Source organism: Mus caroli, unplaced genomic scaffold (assembly GCF_978045245.1).
Source record: "Mus caroli unplaced genomic scaffold, Mus_caroli_1 scaffold_2, whole genome shotgun sequence".
Taxonomy (NCBI): domain Eukaryota; kingdom Metazoa; phylum Chordata; class Mammalia; order Rodentia; family Muridae; genus Mus; species Mus caroli.
This window is the reverse complement of record NW_028227257.1, coordinates 49,584,593-49,600,333: the sequence shown is the minus strand read 5'-3', so window position 1 is coordinate 49,600,333 and position 15,741 is coordinate 49,584,593. Positions and strand designations below refer to the sequence as shown.

The window sequence follows — 15,741 nt, the reverse complement described above, 5'->3', positions numbered from 1 at the left end:
TGTATGTGTGTATGGTAAGCACACATTCCACGTTATCGTTTTCAGTGTATGATGGATATAAAATCTGTGGGAGGGAATTCTGCTGGGGAGGGTGTCATTCTCACAGGCAGTTTTTGAATCGGAGACCACACAAGTAGGTAGATGGTTTTCTGTACTCTTGCTGTGCATATATCCTGTAGGATGGACACATAACACTCATGTGAGCTTGAACCATTCAGATTCTGTGCTTTTTGATTATTTGATTATTTTGAGACAGAGTCTGTCTATGTAATCTTGATTGCCCAGGAACTTCTTGTGTAGATCAGACTGGCTTCAAACTCATGGAGATCTGCCTGCTTCTGCCTCCCAGTGTGGGGATCAAATGGATACTTCCCCATGCCTGGCCTCATGTTTGATGAGTACAGGTCATATGTGAAGTACATGCTTGTGCGATGGCTGCATCTTTGAGTAATGATCAATAAAGCGGATGCATTGTTGATAACGGACACGCTGTTTATGCAGAGCACAGGTTGTATAGGTGACGGTTATAAGTGAGGAGAGATGTGATGCATGACAGACATGTCATGTGTGATGGTCATAGACTATGACAGATATGCATGGTCTTTCCATTGACTGTATTCAGTATTGGACATATCTGAGTATATGTTTCCTATGGAATATGCAGTGTATGTGTGGTAGGTACACATTGTGAGGAGTATAATTTGTGAGTAATATGTAATATATAATATATATATATATTGTGTGTATTATATAGTGCACATTACTGTGGATGTCTGATCGGCACATTCGGTGGTGGATATACACTGGGAAGATGGAGAAACATACATTTTATAGACAATACATAAGCACTGTGTACACCTGTGTACTAAGGTAGTCCTTGTGGTGGATCTGTTTGGTCCACCTCAGGCATTCTATGTGTACCCAGCTTGAGATAGGAATGTGGAGTGTGCACCTGTGTATAAGCCACCAAGAGTGTCACTGTGCTAGGAGGGAGCACGGCAGAGAATCGTGAACTTCTATTTACAGAAGCCCCAGACCCTTGAGCCTCCCAATCTCACTGTTTCAGGTTCTTCCTCAAATTCTTTCTCAAATGCAACCAGAACTGCTTGAAGAATGCCGGGAATCCCCGAGACATGCGCCGCTTCCAGGTAGGCTCCGGAAGAGTCCTTTCACCCCATGCAAATCTCCCTTTTCCCGATAGGTGAAGGGAAAGCTGTGACCGTGCCTGAGCAGGTCTCTGCCTAGCCCCGGGCCTCAAGCCTGGTGCCTACTGGGGGCGGGGCAGCTCCATCTCAACTTATGCTGACTGCCAAGGGAGGCTTCATTAGAGTCCCACTTAAGAAGATGCTAATTGTGACATTTTTACATGATTAACGACCCAGGTAATTTGCATAGTGTGAAGCTGAGAACAGCTGCCCTTAGCACATCCCCAACCTGCACACCCCTCCCAGAGCAGGGGGTAGGGAGAAGGCAGCACCGATTTCCTGCCCAGAATAAAGTGGGAGCTCCTGTTGATGGTAACTGATGTTGTGCTCCAACTTTGGGAAGGCATTCCTGTCTCCAGACTTGACTGATACTCTATAGTGTTTCTGTGTGTGCAAAAAACAGAGGGTACTCTTTGCCTGAGAGCTATGACTTCTTCAGAGCTCCCTGGAGGTCAGTTCATCTAGGGGTGTCACCTGGTTCAGCTGGCCTCAGCTGTTCTAGCACAACCCTCACCCAACTGGACCTCCCCTCCCCTAAGGGGACTCTGAATTCCAGCTTCCAGTCACCCACCTCAAGGTGCTAGTTCTTCCTAACAGTGCCCACTCAGGGGACCCAAGGGCCCCAGCCAGAGTGGTCTCTGACCTGTGCACACAGGTGGTGGTGTCCACGACCGTGAGTGTGGATGGCCATGTGCTGGCTGTGTCAGACAACATGTTTGTGCACAACAACTCCAAGCATGGACGCAGAGCCCGACGCCTGGACCCTTCTGAAGGTCAGAACTCCCAGCCCAGCCCTGGTCAACTTCAGTCTCCACCTTGGTACAGCCCCTTGACCTGGGTCCTCTCCTGCCTCCCAGCTGCCACCCCCTGCATCAAGGCCATCAGCCCTGGGGAGGGCTGGACCACGGGAGGCGCCACCGTCATTATCATCGGAGACAACTTCTTCGACGGGTTGCAGGTCGTGTTTGGCAACGTGCTCCTGTGGAGCGAGGTGGGCCAACCCCTGCCAGTCAGTCTCCCTCTGAGTCTCAGGGCTAGGCCCTCCCTCCCCACAGGACTAGACCTGCAGGCCTCCCCTCTTCTCTCGCAGCTCATCACTCCCCATGCTATCCGGGTGCAGACGCCACCCCGACACATCCCTGGGGTAGTAGAAGTGACCCTCTCCTACAAGTCCAAGCAGTTCTGTAAAGGAGCCCCTGGCCGCTTTGTCTACACAGGTAAGGAATCGGGCAGCTGAAGCAGGGAGAAAGAGTCACAGAGAACTCAGACACAGTTGCAGGTTAACAAAAATCTACAGTTAGCCAAAAGGCCCAAGCAGCTAATCCCACTAAGTGATCACTCAAAGTCCTCTTCCCTCTTGACCTGTGTGTTTGTCCCTGAGTTTCTGGCCCCTTGTGTTTCCAAGTCTTCTGCTTCAAGTCTTCTCACCAGGGGTCATCTTTCCTTTCTGGCCATGTATTCTGGAGTTCAGGACCTCCTGGAGGGTTTTTCTTTTTCTTTTCTTTTCTTTTCTTTTCTTTTCTTTTCTTTTCTTTTCTTTTCTTTTCTTTTCTTTTCTTTCTTTTCTTTTCTTTTCTTTTCTTTTCTTTTCTTTTCTTTTCTTTTCTTTTCTTTTCTTTTCTTTTCTTTGCCTTTTCATCTCAAAGATGCTTCCAAATGGGCGCACTACTCTCCCAACCTTCTGAGGCGTCTTGGGTTATCCGGGATGCACTCTACATTCACATACTGGTGTGTGAGCCCACAAACACCCTTGTAGAAAGGATGTTCAACCCTTGTTGAACAGTTAGTACAAGGCTCAAGGGGAGGCAATAATGAAAACTGGATTCAGTCTGATCACTGGTGGGAATCCCCAGGCACTGCCATCTTTGATTCTGCCCCAGTTCAAGCCACTGGCTTCTTCCTGTGTTCGCAGAGGGTGTGGGACACCCTCAGGTCTCCTTCATAACTTGTACAGGCTGGGCTGCAAACACAGAATGGGTGGGTAGCCAGAGGAAACCACATCTGGGAGTGTTTGTGGAGCTAGGCTAGGGTGTAAGTAGAGAGGAGTAGGGAGCCAGGTGCTGGTGGCAGGTGACCGACCAGAGGAAAGCCCAAGAAATGTGTACTTTATGCTTTGGGACAAAGGAAAGGGAAAAGGGGGAAAGGGGGAAATGGGAAAAGGGGGAAATGGGAAAAGGGGGGGAAAGGGAAAAAGGGAGAAAGGGGGAAAAGGGGGAAAAGGGAGGGGAGGGGAGGGGAGGGGAGGGGAGGGGAGGGGAGGGGAGGGGAGGGAAGGGGAGGGGAGGGGAGGGGAGGGAAGGGGAGGGGAGGGGAGGAAAGGAAGGGAAGGGAAGGGAAAACTATGTCTAGCATTGGAAGTGAAGAGAGTAGAGCTTTGAGACCAGGGTGGGGTAAGGAGCTCAAGGAGGTGAGGAAGGAGGAGCGCCAGAGACTGACTGGCTACTTCCTTCTCCTGAGCCCAAGGTTTTGGTGGGTCGCTTTCCTGAGGTGCAGGCAAACCTTTGTAGTTACATGTTGAGAAGCTACCCGACCCATGATAAATATTGTTAAGGTTTGTTTAAAATGACAAACGGATATGACCAAATGAAAAAAAGAAAATCCCTTGAGTCCTGCCCCTAGGAATACAGAAGTGTGTGTGTGTGTGTGTGTGTGTGTGTGTGTACGTGTGTGTGTGTGTACGTGTGTGTGTGTGTACGTGTGTGTGTGTGTGTGTGTGTGTGTGTGTGTTGATGCCAAGTTTGGCACACAGCCTGGCCCACTAAATATTTGTTGAATTAATTCTAACCAAATAAATTGAAGGAACTGAGAAGACTCCCCTGATGCTCGCTGATATATGGGAGCATGTTTTTCTGGGCCACATGGGCTGGGCTTGGTGGAACTGAGCTCTGCTCCGGGAGGGGTGTCCTCCAAATATTGCCGTTCTCCCCAGCCCTGAATGAACCCACCATTGACTACGGATTCCAGAGGTTACAGAAAGTTATTCCCAGACACCCCGGAGACCCTGAGAGGCTGCCCAAGGTACTCAGAGAGATGGGCCGGGAATAAGGATGTCCTGTGGACAAGAAGGTGAAGAAACCCTTCTGGGGCACCTGTGGGACCTTAAGGGCTGCCTCTTGGTTCTGTCTCCTCCCCTGCCCTAGGAAGTGCTTCTGAAAAGGGCGGCTGACTTGGCGGAGGCCCTGTACGGAGTGCCCAGCAGTAACCAGGTATGGCGCCTCTGCCCGCCTTCCAGCGCGAGGGGCCGGGGCTCTGATCCTGCGCCTGCCGCTGCCCCGGCCGTGCCCCGTTCTTGTCTTCGCAGGAGCTCCTCCTGAAACGTGCGGCGGACGTGGCCGAGGCTCTGTACAGCGCCCCGCGCGCGCCTGCACCACTCGGACCCCTGGCCCCCAGCCACCCGCACCCCGCCGTCGTGGGCATCAATGCCTTCAGCAGCCCTCTGGCCATCGCCGTCGGGGATGCAACACCGGAACCGGGTGCGTGTCGCAGCCTCTGCCCTCAATAGCGGTGCAACAGAAGAGCCTTGAGCTGCCAGATCGGTTAACAGCCACTCTCCCGCAGGCTATGCCCGTAGCTGCGGCAGCGCGTCTCCCCGTTTCGCGCCCAGCCCTGGCTCTCAGCAGAGCAGCTATGGCAGTGGCCTTGGAGCTGGCCTCGGTAGCTATGGCGCGCCCAGTGTGACTGGCCTTGGCGTGCCCGGGTCCCCTAGCTTCCTCAATGGCTCCACTGCAACCTCACCTTTCGCCAGTGAGTGTCCCCAGCCCACAGGAAGCGCGCGTGGGGAGGGGGTGGTAGAGATCAGCCCGGGGAATGCAGAATGGACTCAGCCCTGCCTTCAGCCCACCCTGGGGTGTGGACTTCAGTTTCTGCCTTATGCAGGTGGACCCTGGCCTAGCCACGGAGAGCCCTTAGTCCTCCTTTCATATGACCACTCCTTGGTTTTGGACTAAATTACGGGGAACCTCGGGATCCTGGGGCCAACCTTAAGCCCTATTTGCTGACTCCAGTTGTACACATCGTTTCCAGCCTTTCCATGATTATGAAGCTGCCCTTAATTAGGGGGACCTGTGCTGAAACCTGGTGGACAGCAACCTTTTGGGCCTCCACCGGGACTTCGGGAGGAGGCTGGCGGCCCCTGCTGGAAGCCTAGGGAATCTCTAGAGACTTGGGCTTCCAGCGCAAGGCAGTCCCCAGGGATGTGTGGCTCTGGGTTTCAGAAGCACTTGCTGGGGCAAGGAAAAAAACAAGGATCCCCTAGGGGCGCGCGCGGGGGCGGGGGGGGGGCGCTGGAGGAGTTTCCTTACCTACTGGACATTCTTACTCCTGTCCCGTCCCTCTGGGTACCTTGAGCAGCCTCTCAGATTCTCCCAGATGGTTCAGGCAAAACAAGAGAATTCTCTGTGATCAGAACTGGATACAGAATTGGGTGTCTTAGCCAGGAGCTTTCAGACATTCAACAAGTTACACTCAGAAACCTAAGTTCCTCTTAGTAAATCAGGATCAGCAGCACCCCCTGCTTCAGGTGGCCTTCTTACCTGGATATGCCTTGTGCATAGAAAGCCAGACGAAATTCAAAAAGAACGTATGATTTTGCAGACACAACCCAAACTGTAGGTGCTAACCGACTTCCCTCTGTCATCTTGGGTTAAGTCAGTCCCCTTGGATGGATGGATGGATGGACGGACGGACGGACAGTGGATTTTTATGCCTTACTGTTTTGCACTGCCTGTCAGTCTCTTGCAATATCAATGGTTATTCAGCAGGTACTTATATACACGTATGGTGATAAAGCACTCGGCTAGGCAGACCCTGTTCAGGCCTTCTCACCAGCAAAAACCTCTCTAGAGTCACAAGAGAGGTGTCCCTTGAGGCCTGGGGCACAACTGAACCTGAGAAGTAGTGGCATCTGCCCTTGGAGGAGCTTTGGCTTGACCTGCAGGTTCCTCCCCTCTGCCTCCCCTCTTTTTCAGTACCTGACCTAACTTGACTAGTCCCCTGCCTAATTTTCCTTATGAGGGTGCTGTTCTTACAGGCTATGAACCCAGCCTGGCACTTACTTTGACCTTGACTTTACTTGTGAAATCCACGGTCCCTCTAAGCCAGAGTCCACATGGGCTACCCTACCAAAGCAAGTCTCTCCTGGGCTTAGCCCAGGATCAGGTCCCATTGCTCCACATTCCTTCAGTTCTGAGACAATCGACCTCACAGCGTTTTTCTAGGTTTCCCTTGTGTTTGCATGGCTCACTTTTTCCTGGAGACACAACAGCACTGGGCAGCAGTGACAGCTGCCCCAGTGCACAGTCTATTCTGGGCCACCCCATGCAACAAGATCTGAACTTCCAGAGGCGCTTATGCCCTGCTTCACCATCATCAGGGATATTCTGGACTCTTCACAGGCCTGTTCCCATTCCCCAAGTGCAGGGTGCTTTGTGACACCATACCAGTGTGCCATTCTCATTGAATTTGCCAAGGTATCCCTAAAATGTCATCAGAATTGAGAATTGTCCTATTCTGCAAAATGTGGCTATTTGGCTATTAGCTCTTTGAGCCTTAAGAGTATATATATATATGTATATATATATATATATACATCCATTCATTGGTGTAAAGCACTTCATTATGTCCAGGGATATATAGAATATGTCCAGGAAAATGCTAGCATTGAGTATTTTCTTCAAGGAGATGGTGACCATGGCTAAGGACATTAGAATAGGGTAGCAACTGCAGTCATTTTTGTATCATAAATCTTAGAATGGTTGGTTCTCAGGCCACAGCTTTCTTCCACAAAGTCTGTATCTGTGGTCCATTGCCTGCTGGTCGAGGTTGTAGAGAGTTGGAACTGAAAGACCCTAGACAGGAGCCCGAGCAGATACAGGAGGCTTCCAGGGTCCAACTGGAGATGACAGGGCCTTGAGTTAAAGTGGAAAGAAACAGTACCCAGGGTGGAGAGAACCAAGTGTAGGACCTGCTAGGTAGGAACGCTCATTTGGAGAGGAAGTTTGGGTGCTTGTGTGGCCGTCATTACCCCAGAGGCTGCGCATACACCATGACTTCATTCCTATCTACTTACTCCAACTTTGCTGTGACTCTTGAACTTTGAAGTTAGCCTTGGCAATACACACTCATAAACATCGAATAATCCCAGTGGTTTTCCACAGGAACTCCTGTCTTTCCCTCTCGTTCTTATCTCCTGTTGTTGGGAGCATTTCCCACTGTTTGTTTTCAATGGGACTGATCCTGTCATTTCCATCCCTGAATGTGATGCCCAAAACTCGGGGTAAAAAAAAAAAAAAGGCAAGCCTGGTCCGGGGCCCAGAGGCTCCCAGTTTACCTCTAGACATTCCCTTGTAGTGGTCCCCTTAGGAAGACCACATCCCAGGGAGGCCTGAGCCCGCAGCCTAGTCTTCAGGGACTCACTGCCCACGTGACACCACAACCCTGCTGCTCACTCTGGTGCTGTCTCCCTGTTGTGTCTCCCACTGCCTTCCTTGCCGCACCTGCCCCTTCCTCGCCCCGCCCCGGAGTCATGCCCTCTAGCCCCCCGCTGGCGGCTGCCTCCTCCATGTCCCTTCCGGCCGCCGCCCCCACCACCAGCGTCTTCTCCTTCTCGCCTGTCAACATGATCTGCGCTGTCAAGCAGAGGAGCGCCTTCGCCCCTGTGCTGCGCCCACCCAGTTCCCCATCGCAGGCCTGCCCCAGAGCCCACAGAGAGGGGCTTCCAGGTGAGCGATCGAGGCTGCCTCACAGTAACCTGAGGGAAGGGTCTACTCCATCTAGATGTCACCAAAGCCCCGTGCTGTTGACCAGTTGCTTTTGGAGGGTGCCCAGCAAGAGGCTCTGTGGGTGTCTAAGAAGGCTCAGCTGGACTCCACTTCCTCGAACCTTAAAGCTTGAAGTGTCCTGGCCCCTGTCTAGACCCGCTTAACCAACCACTTGGCTAAGATTGAAATCCCACTTAGAAAAAGGTCTCGGTAGTTCAGCCCTGTTCAATCGAGCCCAGAGCAAAGACCCAACCCCAAGAGCTGAAAGAACCTTTTTCCTGTGTCCACCAGAGGGACATACCGCGTTGAGACTGGGTCATCTAATGAACAAGAAGGCACTGACTGTGGCTTAGCCTAGCTTCCCCTTTCCCGGTGTGCAGGAACTAAGAACATGTACCTGTGTCCGGGTAGCGAGAGGCTTGTCCTCTCACACAGGCAGCAGACACTTGTAGCCCACAGAACTTTCTTCCAAAGACTTGTCATTATGAAGCTACAGGATAGGATGTCTGGAAGGATCTCCCGGGACCCAAACCAGAACTTAGCTCTTAGCCCTGCACCTAGTTTGGCATTTCCCCCGCAGCTGGTGCTTAATGACTAGAGGTTACATTGTTACATTTTTAGGTAAGTGTTATGTCCGAAGGCCTCCCTTTAAATACAGAAGCCTTAAAAGGGTTCGCTGCAGTTTGATGGACAGCTGACCTGACAGTGGCTGGGGTAGAACGTACCCGACAGGATAGTCTTCCAGATAGTAGTGGGCATTCTTTAGGGAAAAATCAGTCTTCAACAGGGAAATGGTGATTTTTATTCATTTTTTGATAAACTGAGATATACTGTGAGTCTTCTAGGAAACAAATTTATTAGAGCACAATTTTTTTTGTTGTTGCTTTGTTTTATTTTGTTTGAGACACGGTTTCTCTATATAACCTTGTCTGTTCTGGAACTCACAAAGATCCACCTGCCTCTGCCTCCAAAGTGCTGGGATTCAAGGTGCGCAGCACCATGCCTGACATAAAATTTATTTTAAAAGAGAACATCTAGACGTTAGGTCCTGGGGATATCTTTGAGGTTTAGGAAGAGACATCCATGTGGTTTCCTAAATCTGATGTAGTTTGCTGAGGCCAAGATAAAGTCATGGAGGCAAGACTGCTGTCCAAGGCCATGGTCATCCTGCAGCCCAGTGCTGTGACAGTTGGAAGAACAATAAACAGTGCCCTGAAAGGCCTTTGAACCCTAAGATTCTCTTGATGACAGGCTTTGGGTACACTAGAAGGAGTGTGAAGCACTCCCTGGGGCCTGGGAAGACAATCAAGGATGGTGGTTATACACAGCAGCCAGAAGATCCACCTGGCCACTGGGGAAAGGCCGTAGTGCAGAGAGGTCCAGCAACCCACTGTGGTCCTGGATCCACAGTTTTGCTGTGCCCTGCCTTGCTCTGTAGACAGAATAGTATTTTTCCCTCTAGAGCCCACTGCTCTGGACAATCCAGGCAAATCTGAGATGGTTGATTAACCATCTCAAGTTACCAACTTTTATACAGGGTAAGAGGGCAAGGAGACTGGTTGGTAAGCCATCCACAGGATGGCCTGTTGTCAAAGAAGGCCTTGCCCAAGCAGGATTTGAAGCATAGTTCTTTTTCTACTGCAGGAGGCTTCAAGAAGGTCTGTGGAGAGAGAAGCTGGGGTTTGGAAACCCACATGCAAAGTATTAGAAGATAAGCCATGCAGATATATGTCAAAACCCTAACATGAATGAGCCAGCAGGGTGACAAAGTGACTTAAAGAATACAAGAGGACTTGGGGGGTTGGGTCAGAGTTTAAAACTCTTAACCAACACACAGAGATGCTGAGTGGGCCTGGCAGCCTGCCTGTAATCTCAGGAAGGTAGATTTGGCGATCCTGAAAGCAAACTGGCTAGTAGCTAGACCAGATCAGTGAGTTCTAGGTGTCATTAAAAAAAGATCTGCCTCAGCCTCAGTGAATAAGAATAGGATGGTTCCTAACACCAGTGTGCATGCATGCGTGCGTGCATGCATGCGCAATTACACATTCATGTGCCCACATGAATGTAAAACACACACACACACACAAGAATGCATTGGAAAAGTCAATTACGTAAGAAATGCCAATAAAGTCCGTAGACTGGCTCTCTAAGGCAGTAGTAAACTTGCCTATATAGGGGTCTTCCTTCCTTTCTCCCCTCCCTCTGTCCCTCTGTTCCTTCCTTCCTTTCTGTGTTGATTTTTCAGACCAGGCTTCCTTGTAGCCAAAGACAGCCTCAGACTCAATACATCAGTGCTCCATCAACTCCCAAAATTGTCTTCCCTGTTAATCAGAAGTCTCCTCCAAGCCAGGCACGAGGTCTCACACTTTCAAACTCAGCACTCTGGAGGCAATCAAGTCTCTGTATGTCTGAGGCCAGCCTGGTCTACATAGCTAGCAGAGAGTCTCTGTGAGTCTGAGGCTAGCCTGGTCTACAGAGCTAGCAAATTCCAGAACAGCCAGGGCTTGCTGTTCAAACAAATGAGTCTCATCCAAGCTAAGTCAACTCAACACAGAGTAAGATGACTCTAAGGTCAGTTTATTAGATATTGCTCCAAGATGACTTCAGAAGACTATGTGCATAGTCCTCGCTGGGCATAGTGGTACTTAATGGTAAGTCTCAGATTAGGAAGATCTCCAGTTCAAAACCAGCCTGGGTTACATAGCGGGACCCTATTCTCAACTTCCACAGCCCCCTAGACGATACAGCCCCTCTGTTCTTGGTCTTATTTCCAACTCTTGGGTAATTTGTCTTAAGATGTATGTAGCTTAAAATTTCAGAGATAGGGAAGATAGAGGACTGAAGAGCCTTGCCAGCACATAGACAGGGCTCAGCAGGGTGGGAGCTAGTGACATGATGTATTTCCCACCTGTGTGTGGCAGACAAGAGGCTGCACCCGTGTTCCTGGAAGCTGCTTCCTCCTTACTGCCCTGGTCCTCACCCATCTGCTTCCTCGCCTTGGCACAGGCCCGGAAGAAAGTGTGTCTGAGCTTGGAAGAGGGGTTGGTGGGCAAAGTATTTGATGTACAAGCACGAACGTCTGAGTTCAGACACCTAACTTTCACACAAAGGCTGAGTGTACTGGATATGCCTGTAACCCCCAACCCTGGGGAAGACAGGCAGATACCTCAGGCTCACAGGCCAGCAAGCCAACCTGGAAAACAATGGCAAATTCCAGTTTCAGTGAGTGACCCTGTCTCTAAAATAAAGTGAAGGAAGACTCTCAGAGACAACCTCTGCCTTTCAACACACAGATGCACTGGTGAGGCCACATGCACACACACACACACACATATACAACAGACACCCACAGAGCCACAGGGAGGGAGGAGGAAGAGGGCAGCCTAGAGGAGAAGGCCAGAAGTCAGGGAGAAGAAATCAAGAGTGTAGGCTGTATCTCATCCTGAGAGTCCCCCTCACCTTTCCACCCATAGTGCTGGCCCCAAACAAATGCCAGAGAGATTGACAGCGAGTAGGAAATGTTATATATCCTGCCTTCTATCTTCAGCCCAGAGAACAGGCAGGTAAACTCTCCAGGCCACAGAAGGCTTATTTCCCTCTCTCCTTGGTGACCACAGACCAGCCTTTTGAAGATACTGACAAGTTCCACTCTGCAGCCCGGGGACTCCAGGGCTTGGCATACTCCTAATTATGGTAGGTTGGCCTTTCATCTGGCCCTGGGATGGGTTTAACAGGGTTGGGTAGTTGGGGTCCAAGTCTTCCTTTCTTATGCCTGTCTACATAGCTGACCACAGAACATGCTGAGAGAAAGGGCTTCCAATCTTGCAGCTAGCCTCCCTCTAAGACTTTCTTCTCTCCTCTCCCCACCAGGTCCGCAGGTGCTGTCCCCAACGGGGCTGGACTGGAGGTCTTTCTGGACTCACGTTCGTGGCCGAATGGCAGGGCTTCGGGTGGACCTCAACCCCTGGGATACACAGGGAGAGGCCTTCACCTCTGTGCTGGAGGCCCCTCACACCCACAGACTCTCATACTTACCTCTCTTTCTCGGGACACATTAGAACCTCAGCACTGTGAGGACGCTCTTGGCAGGAGAGCATCATAGGGAGGAGGTGTTGGGATGTCGGGCCTTACTACTGGATCAGTTCCTCTATAAGAGATGGATTTTGTGCAGACCAGGGATGTTGGTAAGATGAGCAAGAACTGGGAACTGTGGGAAAGAGGACAGCTCAGGGAGAGGTCATCTAGAGAGGCCCTGTTTGCATCTGCCCAATCACACCTGACCTAATGGCCACCTTCTCTCCTGCCAGCAAGGTGTCTAGCAGTCTCAGGAGGCCCATTCAGGCTCCCATGGAGCTGCCCACGAGCCACTGGACCCCATTGGCTGCCTTCACTTCCTCCTCTGAGAGTAGCACATTCATGCTGATCATATCCCACCTCCCTGTGGGGGTTTTAGGCATGGAAGATGCACAGAAGGGCCTCCTGGATTTTGACTCTGACCCCAATAGATGTTTCATGAAATTTGTCCCCCTACCACCACACACCCAGCTCTAGCTGGCCCCAAAGAACAGCCTGGCCATGCCTTGGTGGCCTCACACTCTGATGAGTTTGGACAAAATGGAACAATAAAACCAGATGCAGGTGGCCACATGGCCTCTCGTGCCTGCTTCTTTTGTCTGCTTTTCTTAGAGGCTCCATAGATCTCTGAGGGCCGCTTTGACTCATGCCCCTGGGCAACTTTGTGTCTCAGCTTAAGAATTAGCCTCTGCTTTGTTCCTTCTGCATGGATTCAGTCCCAACAGTGCTAGCTGCAGCATGAGCAGGAACTTAGAACTTGGTATCCTGATTGTCTGGCCAACACCAAGATAAGGGTTGCTGGACATTTATGGGAACTCAGGCAAAATAGGTTAAATCTAACCTAGATGTGTAGGGCCATGGGTCCCAGGATGCCGCTCTGAATCACACTCCAACCCCCTCTTGCCTCCTCCCAAGAACCAGATTCCTTTTGGCTTTACCTGTTTAAAAGGAGAATAGTTTTTTTAAACAAAAAGTTTTTGGCCTATTCACCCATCTAGAGCCCTAGAAGACTCCCAGACCCTTGAACCCTGCATAAAGTCAGATTTTCTCTTTCTGAAAGCTGGGTTTTTTGTTTTGTTTTGTTTGTTTGTTTTGTTTTGTTTTTAAAGAATCCACCATCCAGGGAGTCGAATGCCCTTGGACTTGGGCATTTGGTAACCCTGTCTTTATCAACCCCCACACTCATGCCCTGCAGCCTTCTGGGAGAACATCCGTGCCACAGTGAGTGGGCTGCTTTGTCCTCAGAGGCCTCCACTTCTTTCTCTGGTGTGCTTGGGCAGCATCTAGAATTCCTTCTACCTGGGATGCATGGTTTTGGTGTCATCTTGACCTCAGTGCTAGGCCTCCCCCGCTGTCCCTGGTGGAAGCCCACATTATCGACAAGCAAAGCTTATTTACCCAAGCAAGTTCCATTCAACTACAAGCCTTTTCCTGCTGTGCAGAGTCCTATAAGGTCAGCCCCTTGCAGCTCTAATCTGTACTGGAGACAACTGATAGCTGGATGGTGGTTATGCTCTGGTCCCCCAAATGGGCCAGGTGACATGATCAATACAAAATGAGGTATGGCATCTAACTGTCCTTGGTGATCCCACCTTAGTACTTAAGCACCACTTGAATTTCCATGACCTCTCTTAAACACACACACACACACACACACACACACACACACACACACCAGTTGCAGGTAGATTATACATCAGAATGAGAACCCTGAAACAATAACCTCTTTCCCTGCAGAAAGACAAGCATCCTCCTGCCAAGTGATCTCCAAGGTCTGTTCCCCACCGACACAACCAATGCTCTTTTGTAAAATAAAAAAATATTGCTATTCGTGTGTGCATGCTTGTGTCACAGGATGTTCAAGGTGGTCCACGTAGTCTCTGAGGTGTATCCTCTTTGAGATGATTTTTCCACAGAGGAAGAAGTCACAGTCTACAGCATCTTTCTCCCCTTAGAAAGGAGATATTTCACAGTCAGACTCTCTGAATGCCTGAACTCCTTTGCCTGGAGTAGCCACCTCCCTCCAATCCACGCACACACACACCTTTGCACTTTGACCTTCGGGCAGAAGACAGCCTTCTGCTGGTCACCTCAGTGGTAGTAACTACAACCAGTGGGTGATGGAACAGAGTGAGCTAGAGGTCTGATGTTCACAAGAAGCCCATCAGCATGAGAGCCTGGTGGTTGTGAGGCACTGACCGCAAGTGGACCCTGCAGTGTTTGCCACTCAACTCTTCCATGCTCCCAATCTCTCCCATAGCATTATTAGCTGTGTTCGTTTTTCTGGTTGTTGTTTGGTTGGTTTTGTTTTTTAAGAATATCACTATGTATCCCTGGCTGGCCTCAAACTCATAGAGATCTGCCTGCCTCTGTCTCCTGAGTACTAGGATTGAAGGACTAAACCACCACGCCCAGCTAGAATTGACTAGTGTGTCATAGTGACCAGAGGATCAAACGTGCTTGTTTCTAAATGGATAGTCATTGACCAGCACTGTTTGTTAAACTTGCTGCCTTTTCCTCATCTCACGGCACTGGAGATTTACCATAAATCAATTGTCTATGCATACAATGGTTTGTTCTGTGTTCTCTACTCTGATCTATTCGTCCTTTTGTCTGTCATACCAATACCACAGTATCCTAACAACTTTATATGTATATATAAAACACCATGACCAAAAGCAAGAGCAACTTGGGGAGGAAAGGGCTTATTTCATCTTAAAGCTTTTGTCCATCATCCAGGGAAGTCAGGGTAGGAAGTCAAGGCAGAAACTGAAGGCAGGAGCTGCTGCAGAAGCTAGGGTGGAGCGCTGCCTACTGACCTGTTTCCACACTTGCTCAGCCAGCCAACCTCCCTCCCTTCCTCCCTCCCTTCCTCCCTCCCTTCCTCCCTCCCTCCACTTCCTCCCTTCCTCCCTTCCTCCCTTCCTTTCTTCCTTTCTTTCTTTTGTGCCCAGATTGTAAAAACCTCAAAGAGACCCCCAGGAATCACAACGCTGATATAAGCACATGAGGGTCTTTATTCAAGCTCAAGCTTGGTTCCACCAACCTTCTGGATGGAAGAGGAAGAAGAGTGAGCCCCCAGGTCTAAGTGAAGGGGGTTTATAAAGGAAAAAACTGTGAGGGTTTCTAAGCCTTGGCATTACATGAAGGGGTAAAGGAATGTTGGTCTTTAAGCTTATTGATTTGCAACCCCTGGTTAAACCATAAGGAGGGAGCATACATTAAAAAGGGGCATTTTCACCTGGGAACAACTTGGGTTTTCTTAGCCCACTCTGTTGTTATCAGCCAGCTGCAGCTGCTGTGTCTATTTTGCAACTGCCAGGGACATTTTGTGATTTTTCTCAGACCTCAAGGGAGGGGGCCATGCCTCTCTAAGGGCAAGTTTACTTAGAATAGAGTCTTAAGAACAAAATGGAGTTTATTCTGTTACCTCAGTCCTTTTCCTCCCTCCCTCCCTCCCTCCCTCCCTTCCTTCCTTGTCGATCTCTTTCTTTTTAGGGGAGGGGTTTTGGTTTGTTGGTTTGGTTTGTTGTTGTTCTTTGGGTTTTGGTTTGCTTGTTTTGTTTCGAGACAGGGTTTCTCTGTGTAGTCCTGGCTGTCCTGGAACTCACTCTGTAGACCAGACTGGCCTCGAAGCTCAGAAATCTGCCTGCCTCTGCCTCCCGAGTGCTGGGATTAAAGGTGTATGCCACCACTGCCTGGTT

General features: G+C 50.1%; 1 protein-coding gene across 3 annotated transcripts in view; it reads left to right on the top strand.

The window, feature by feature from the left end:
- Nucleotides 1-13,818, top strand: part of Ebf4 (EBF transcription factor 4) — a 75,045-nt gene extending 61,227 nt beyond the window's left edge. The window contains exons 8-18 of one of the 3 annotated variants that reach the window (XM_021150307.3): nt 1,067-1,148; nt 1,861-1,978; nt 2,063-2,196; nt 2,296-2,422; nt 4,135-4,223; nt 4,346-4,411; nt 4,507-4,678; nt 4,764-4,949; nt 7,727-7,924; nt 11,581-11,656; nt 11,834-13,818. In XM_021150307.3, the coding sequence (XP_021005966.2) occupies nt 1,067-1,148; nt 1,861-1,978; nt 2,063-2,196; nt 2,296-2,422; nt 4,135-4,223; nt 4,346-4,411; nt 4,507-4,678; nt 4,764-4,949; nt 7,727-7,924; nt 11,581-11,651 (1,243 nt within the window). In that variant the 3' untranslated portion in view covers nt 11,652-11,656; nt 11,834-13,818. Of the gene's footprint in view, nt 1-1,066; nt 1,149-1,860; nt 2,197-2,295; nt 2,423-4,134; nt 4,224-4,345; nt 4,412-4,506; nt 4,679-4,763; nt 4,950-5,228; nt 6,700-7,726; nt 7,925-11,580; nt 11,657-11,833 lie in introns of those variants that run through there. The other 2 variants (XM_029474013.2, XM_085834186.1) reach the window with 2 other exon arrangements.
- The last annotated feature ends 1,923 nt before the right edge of the window (nt 13,819-15,741 follow it).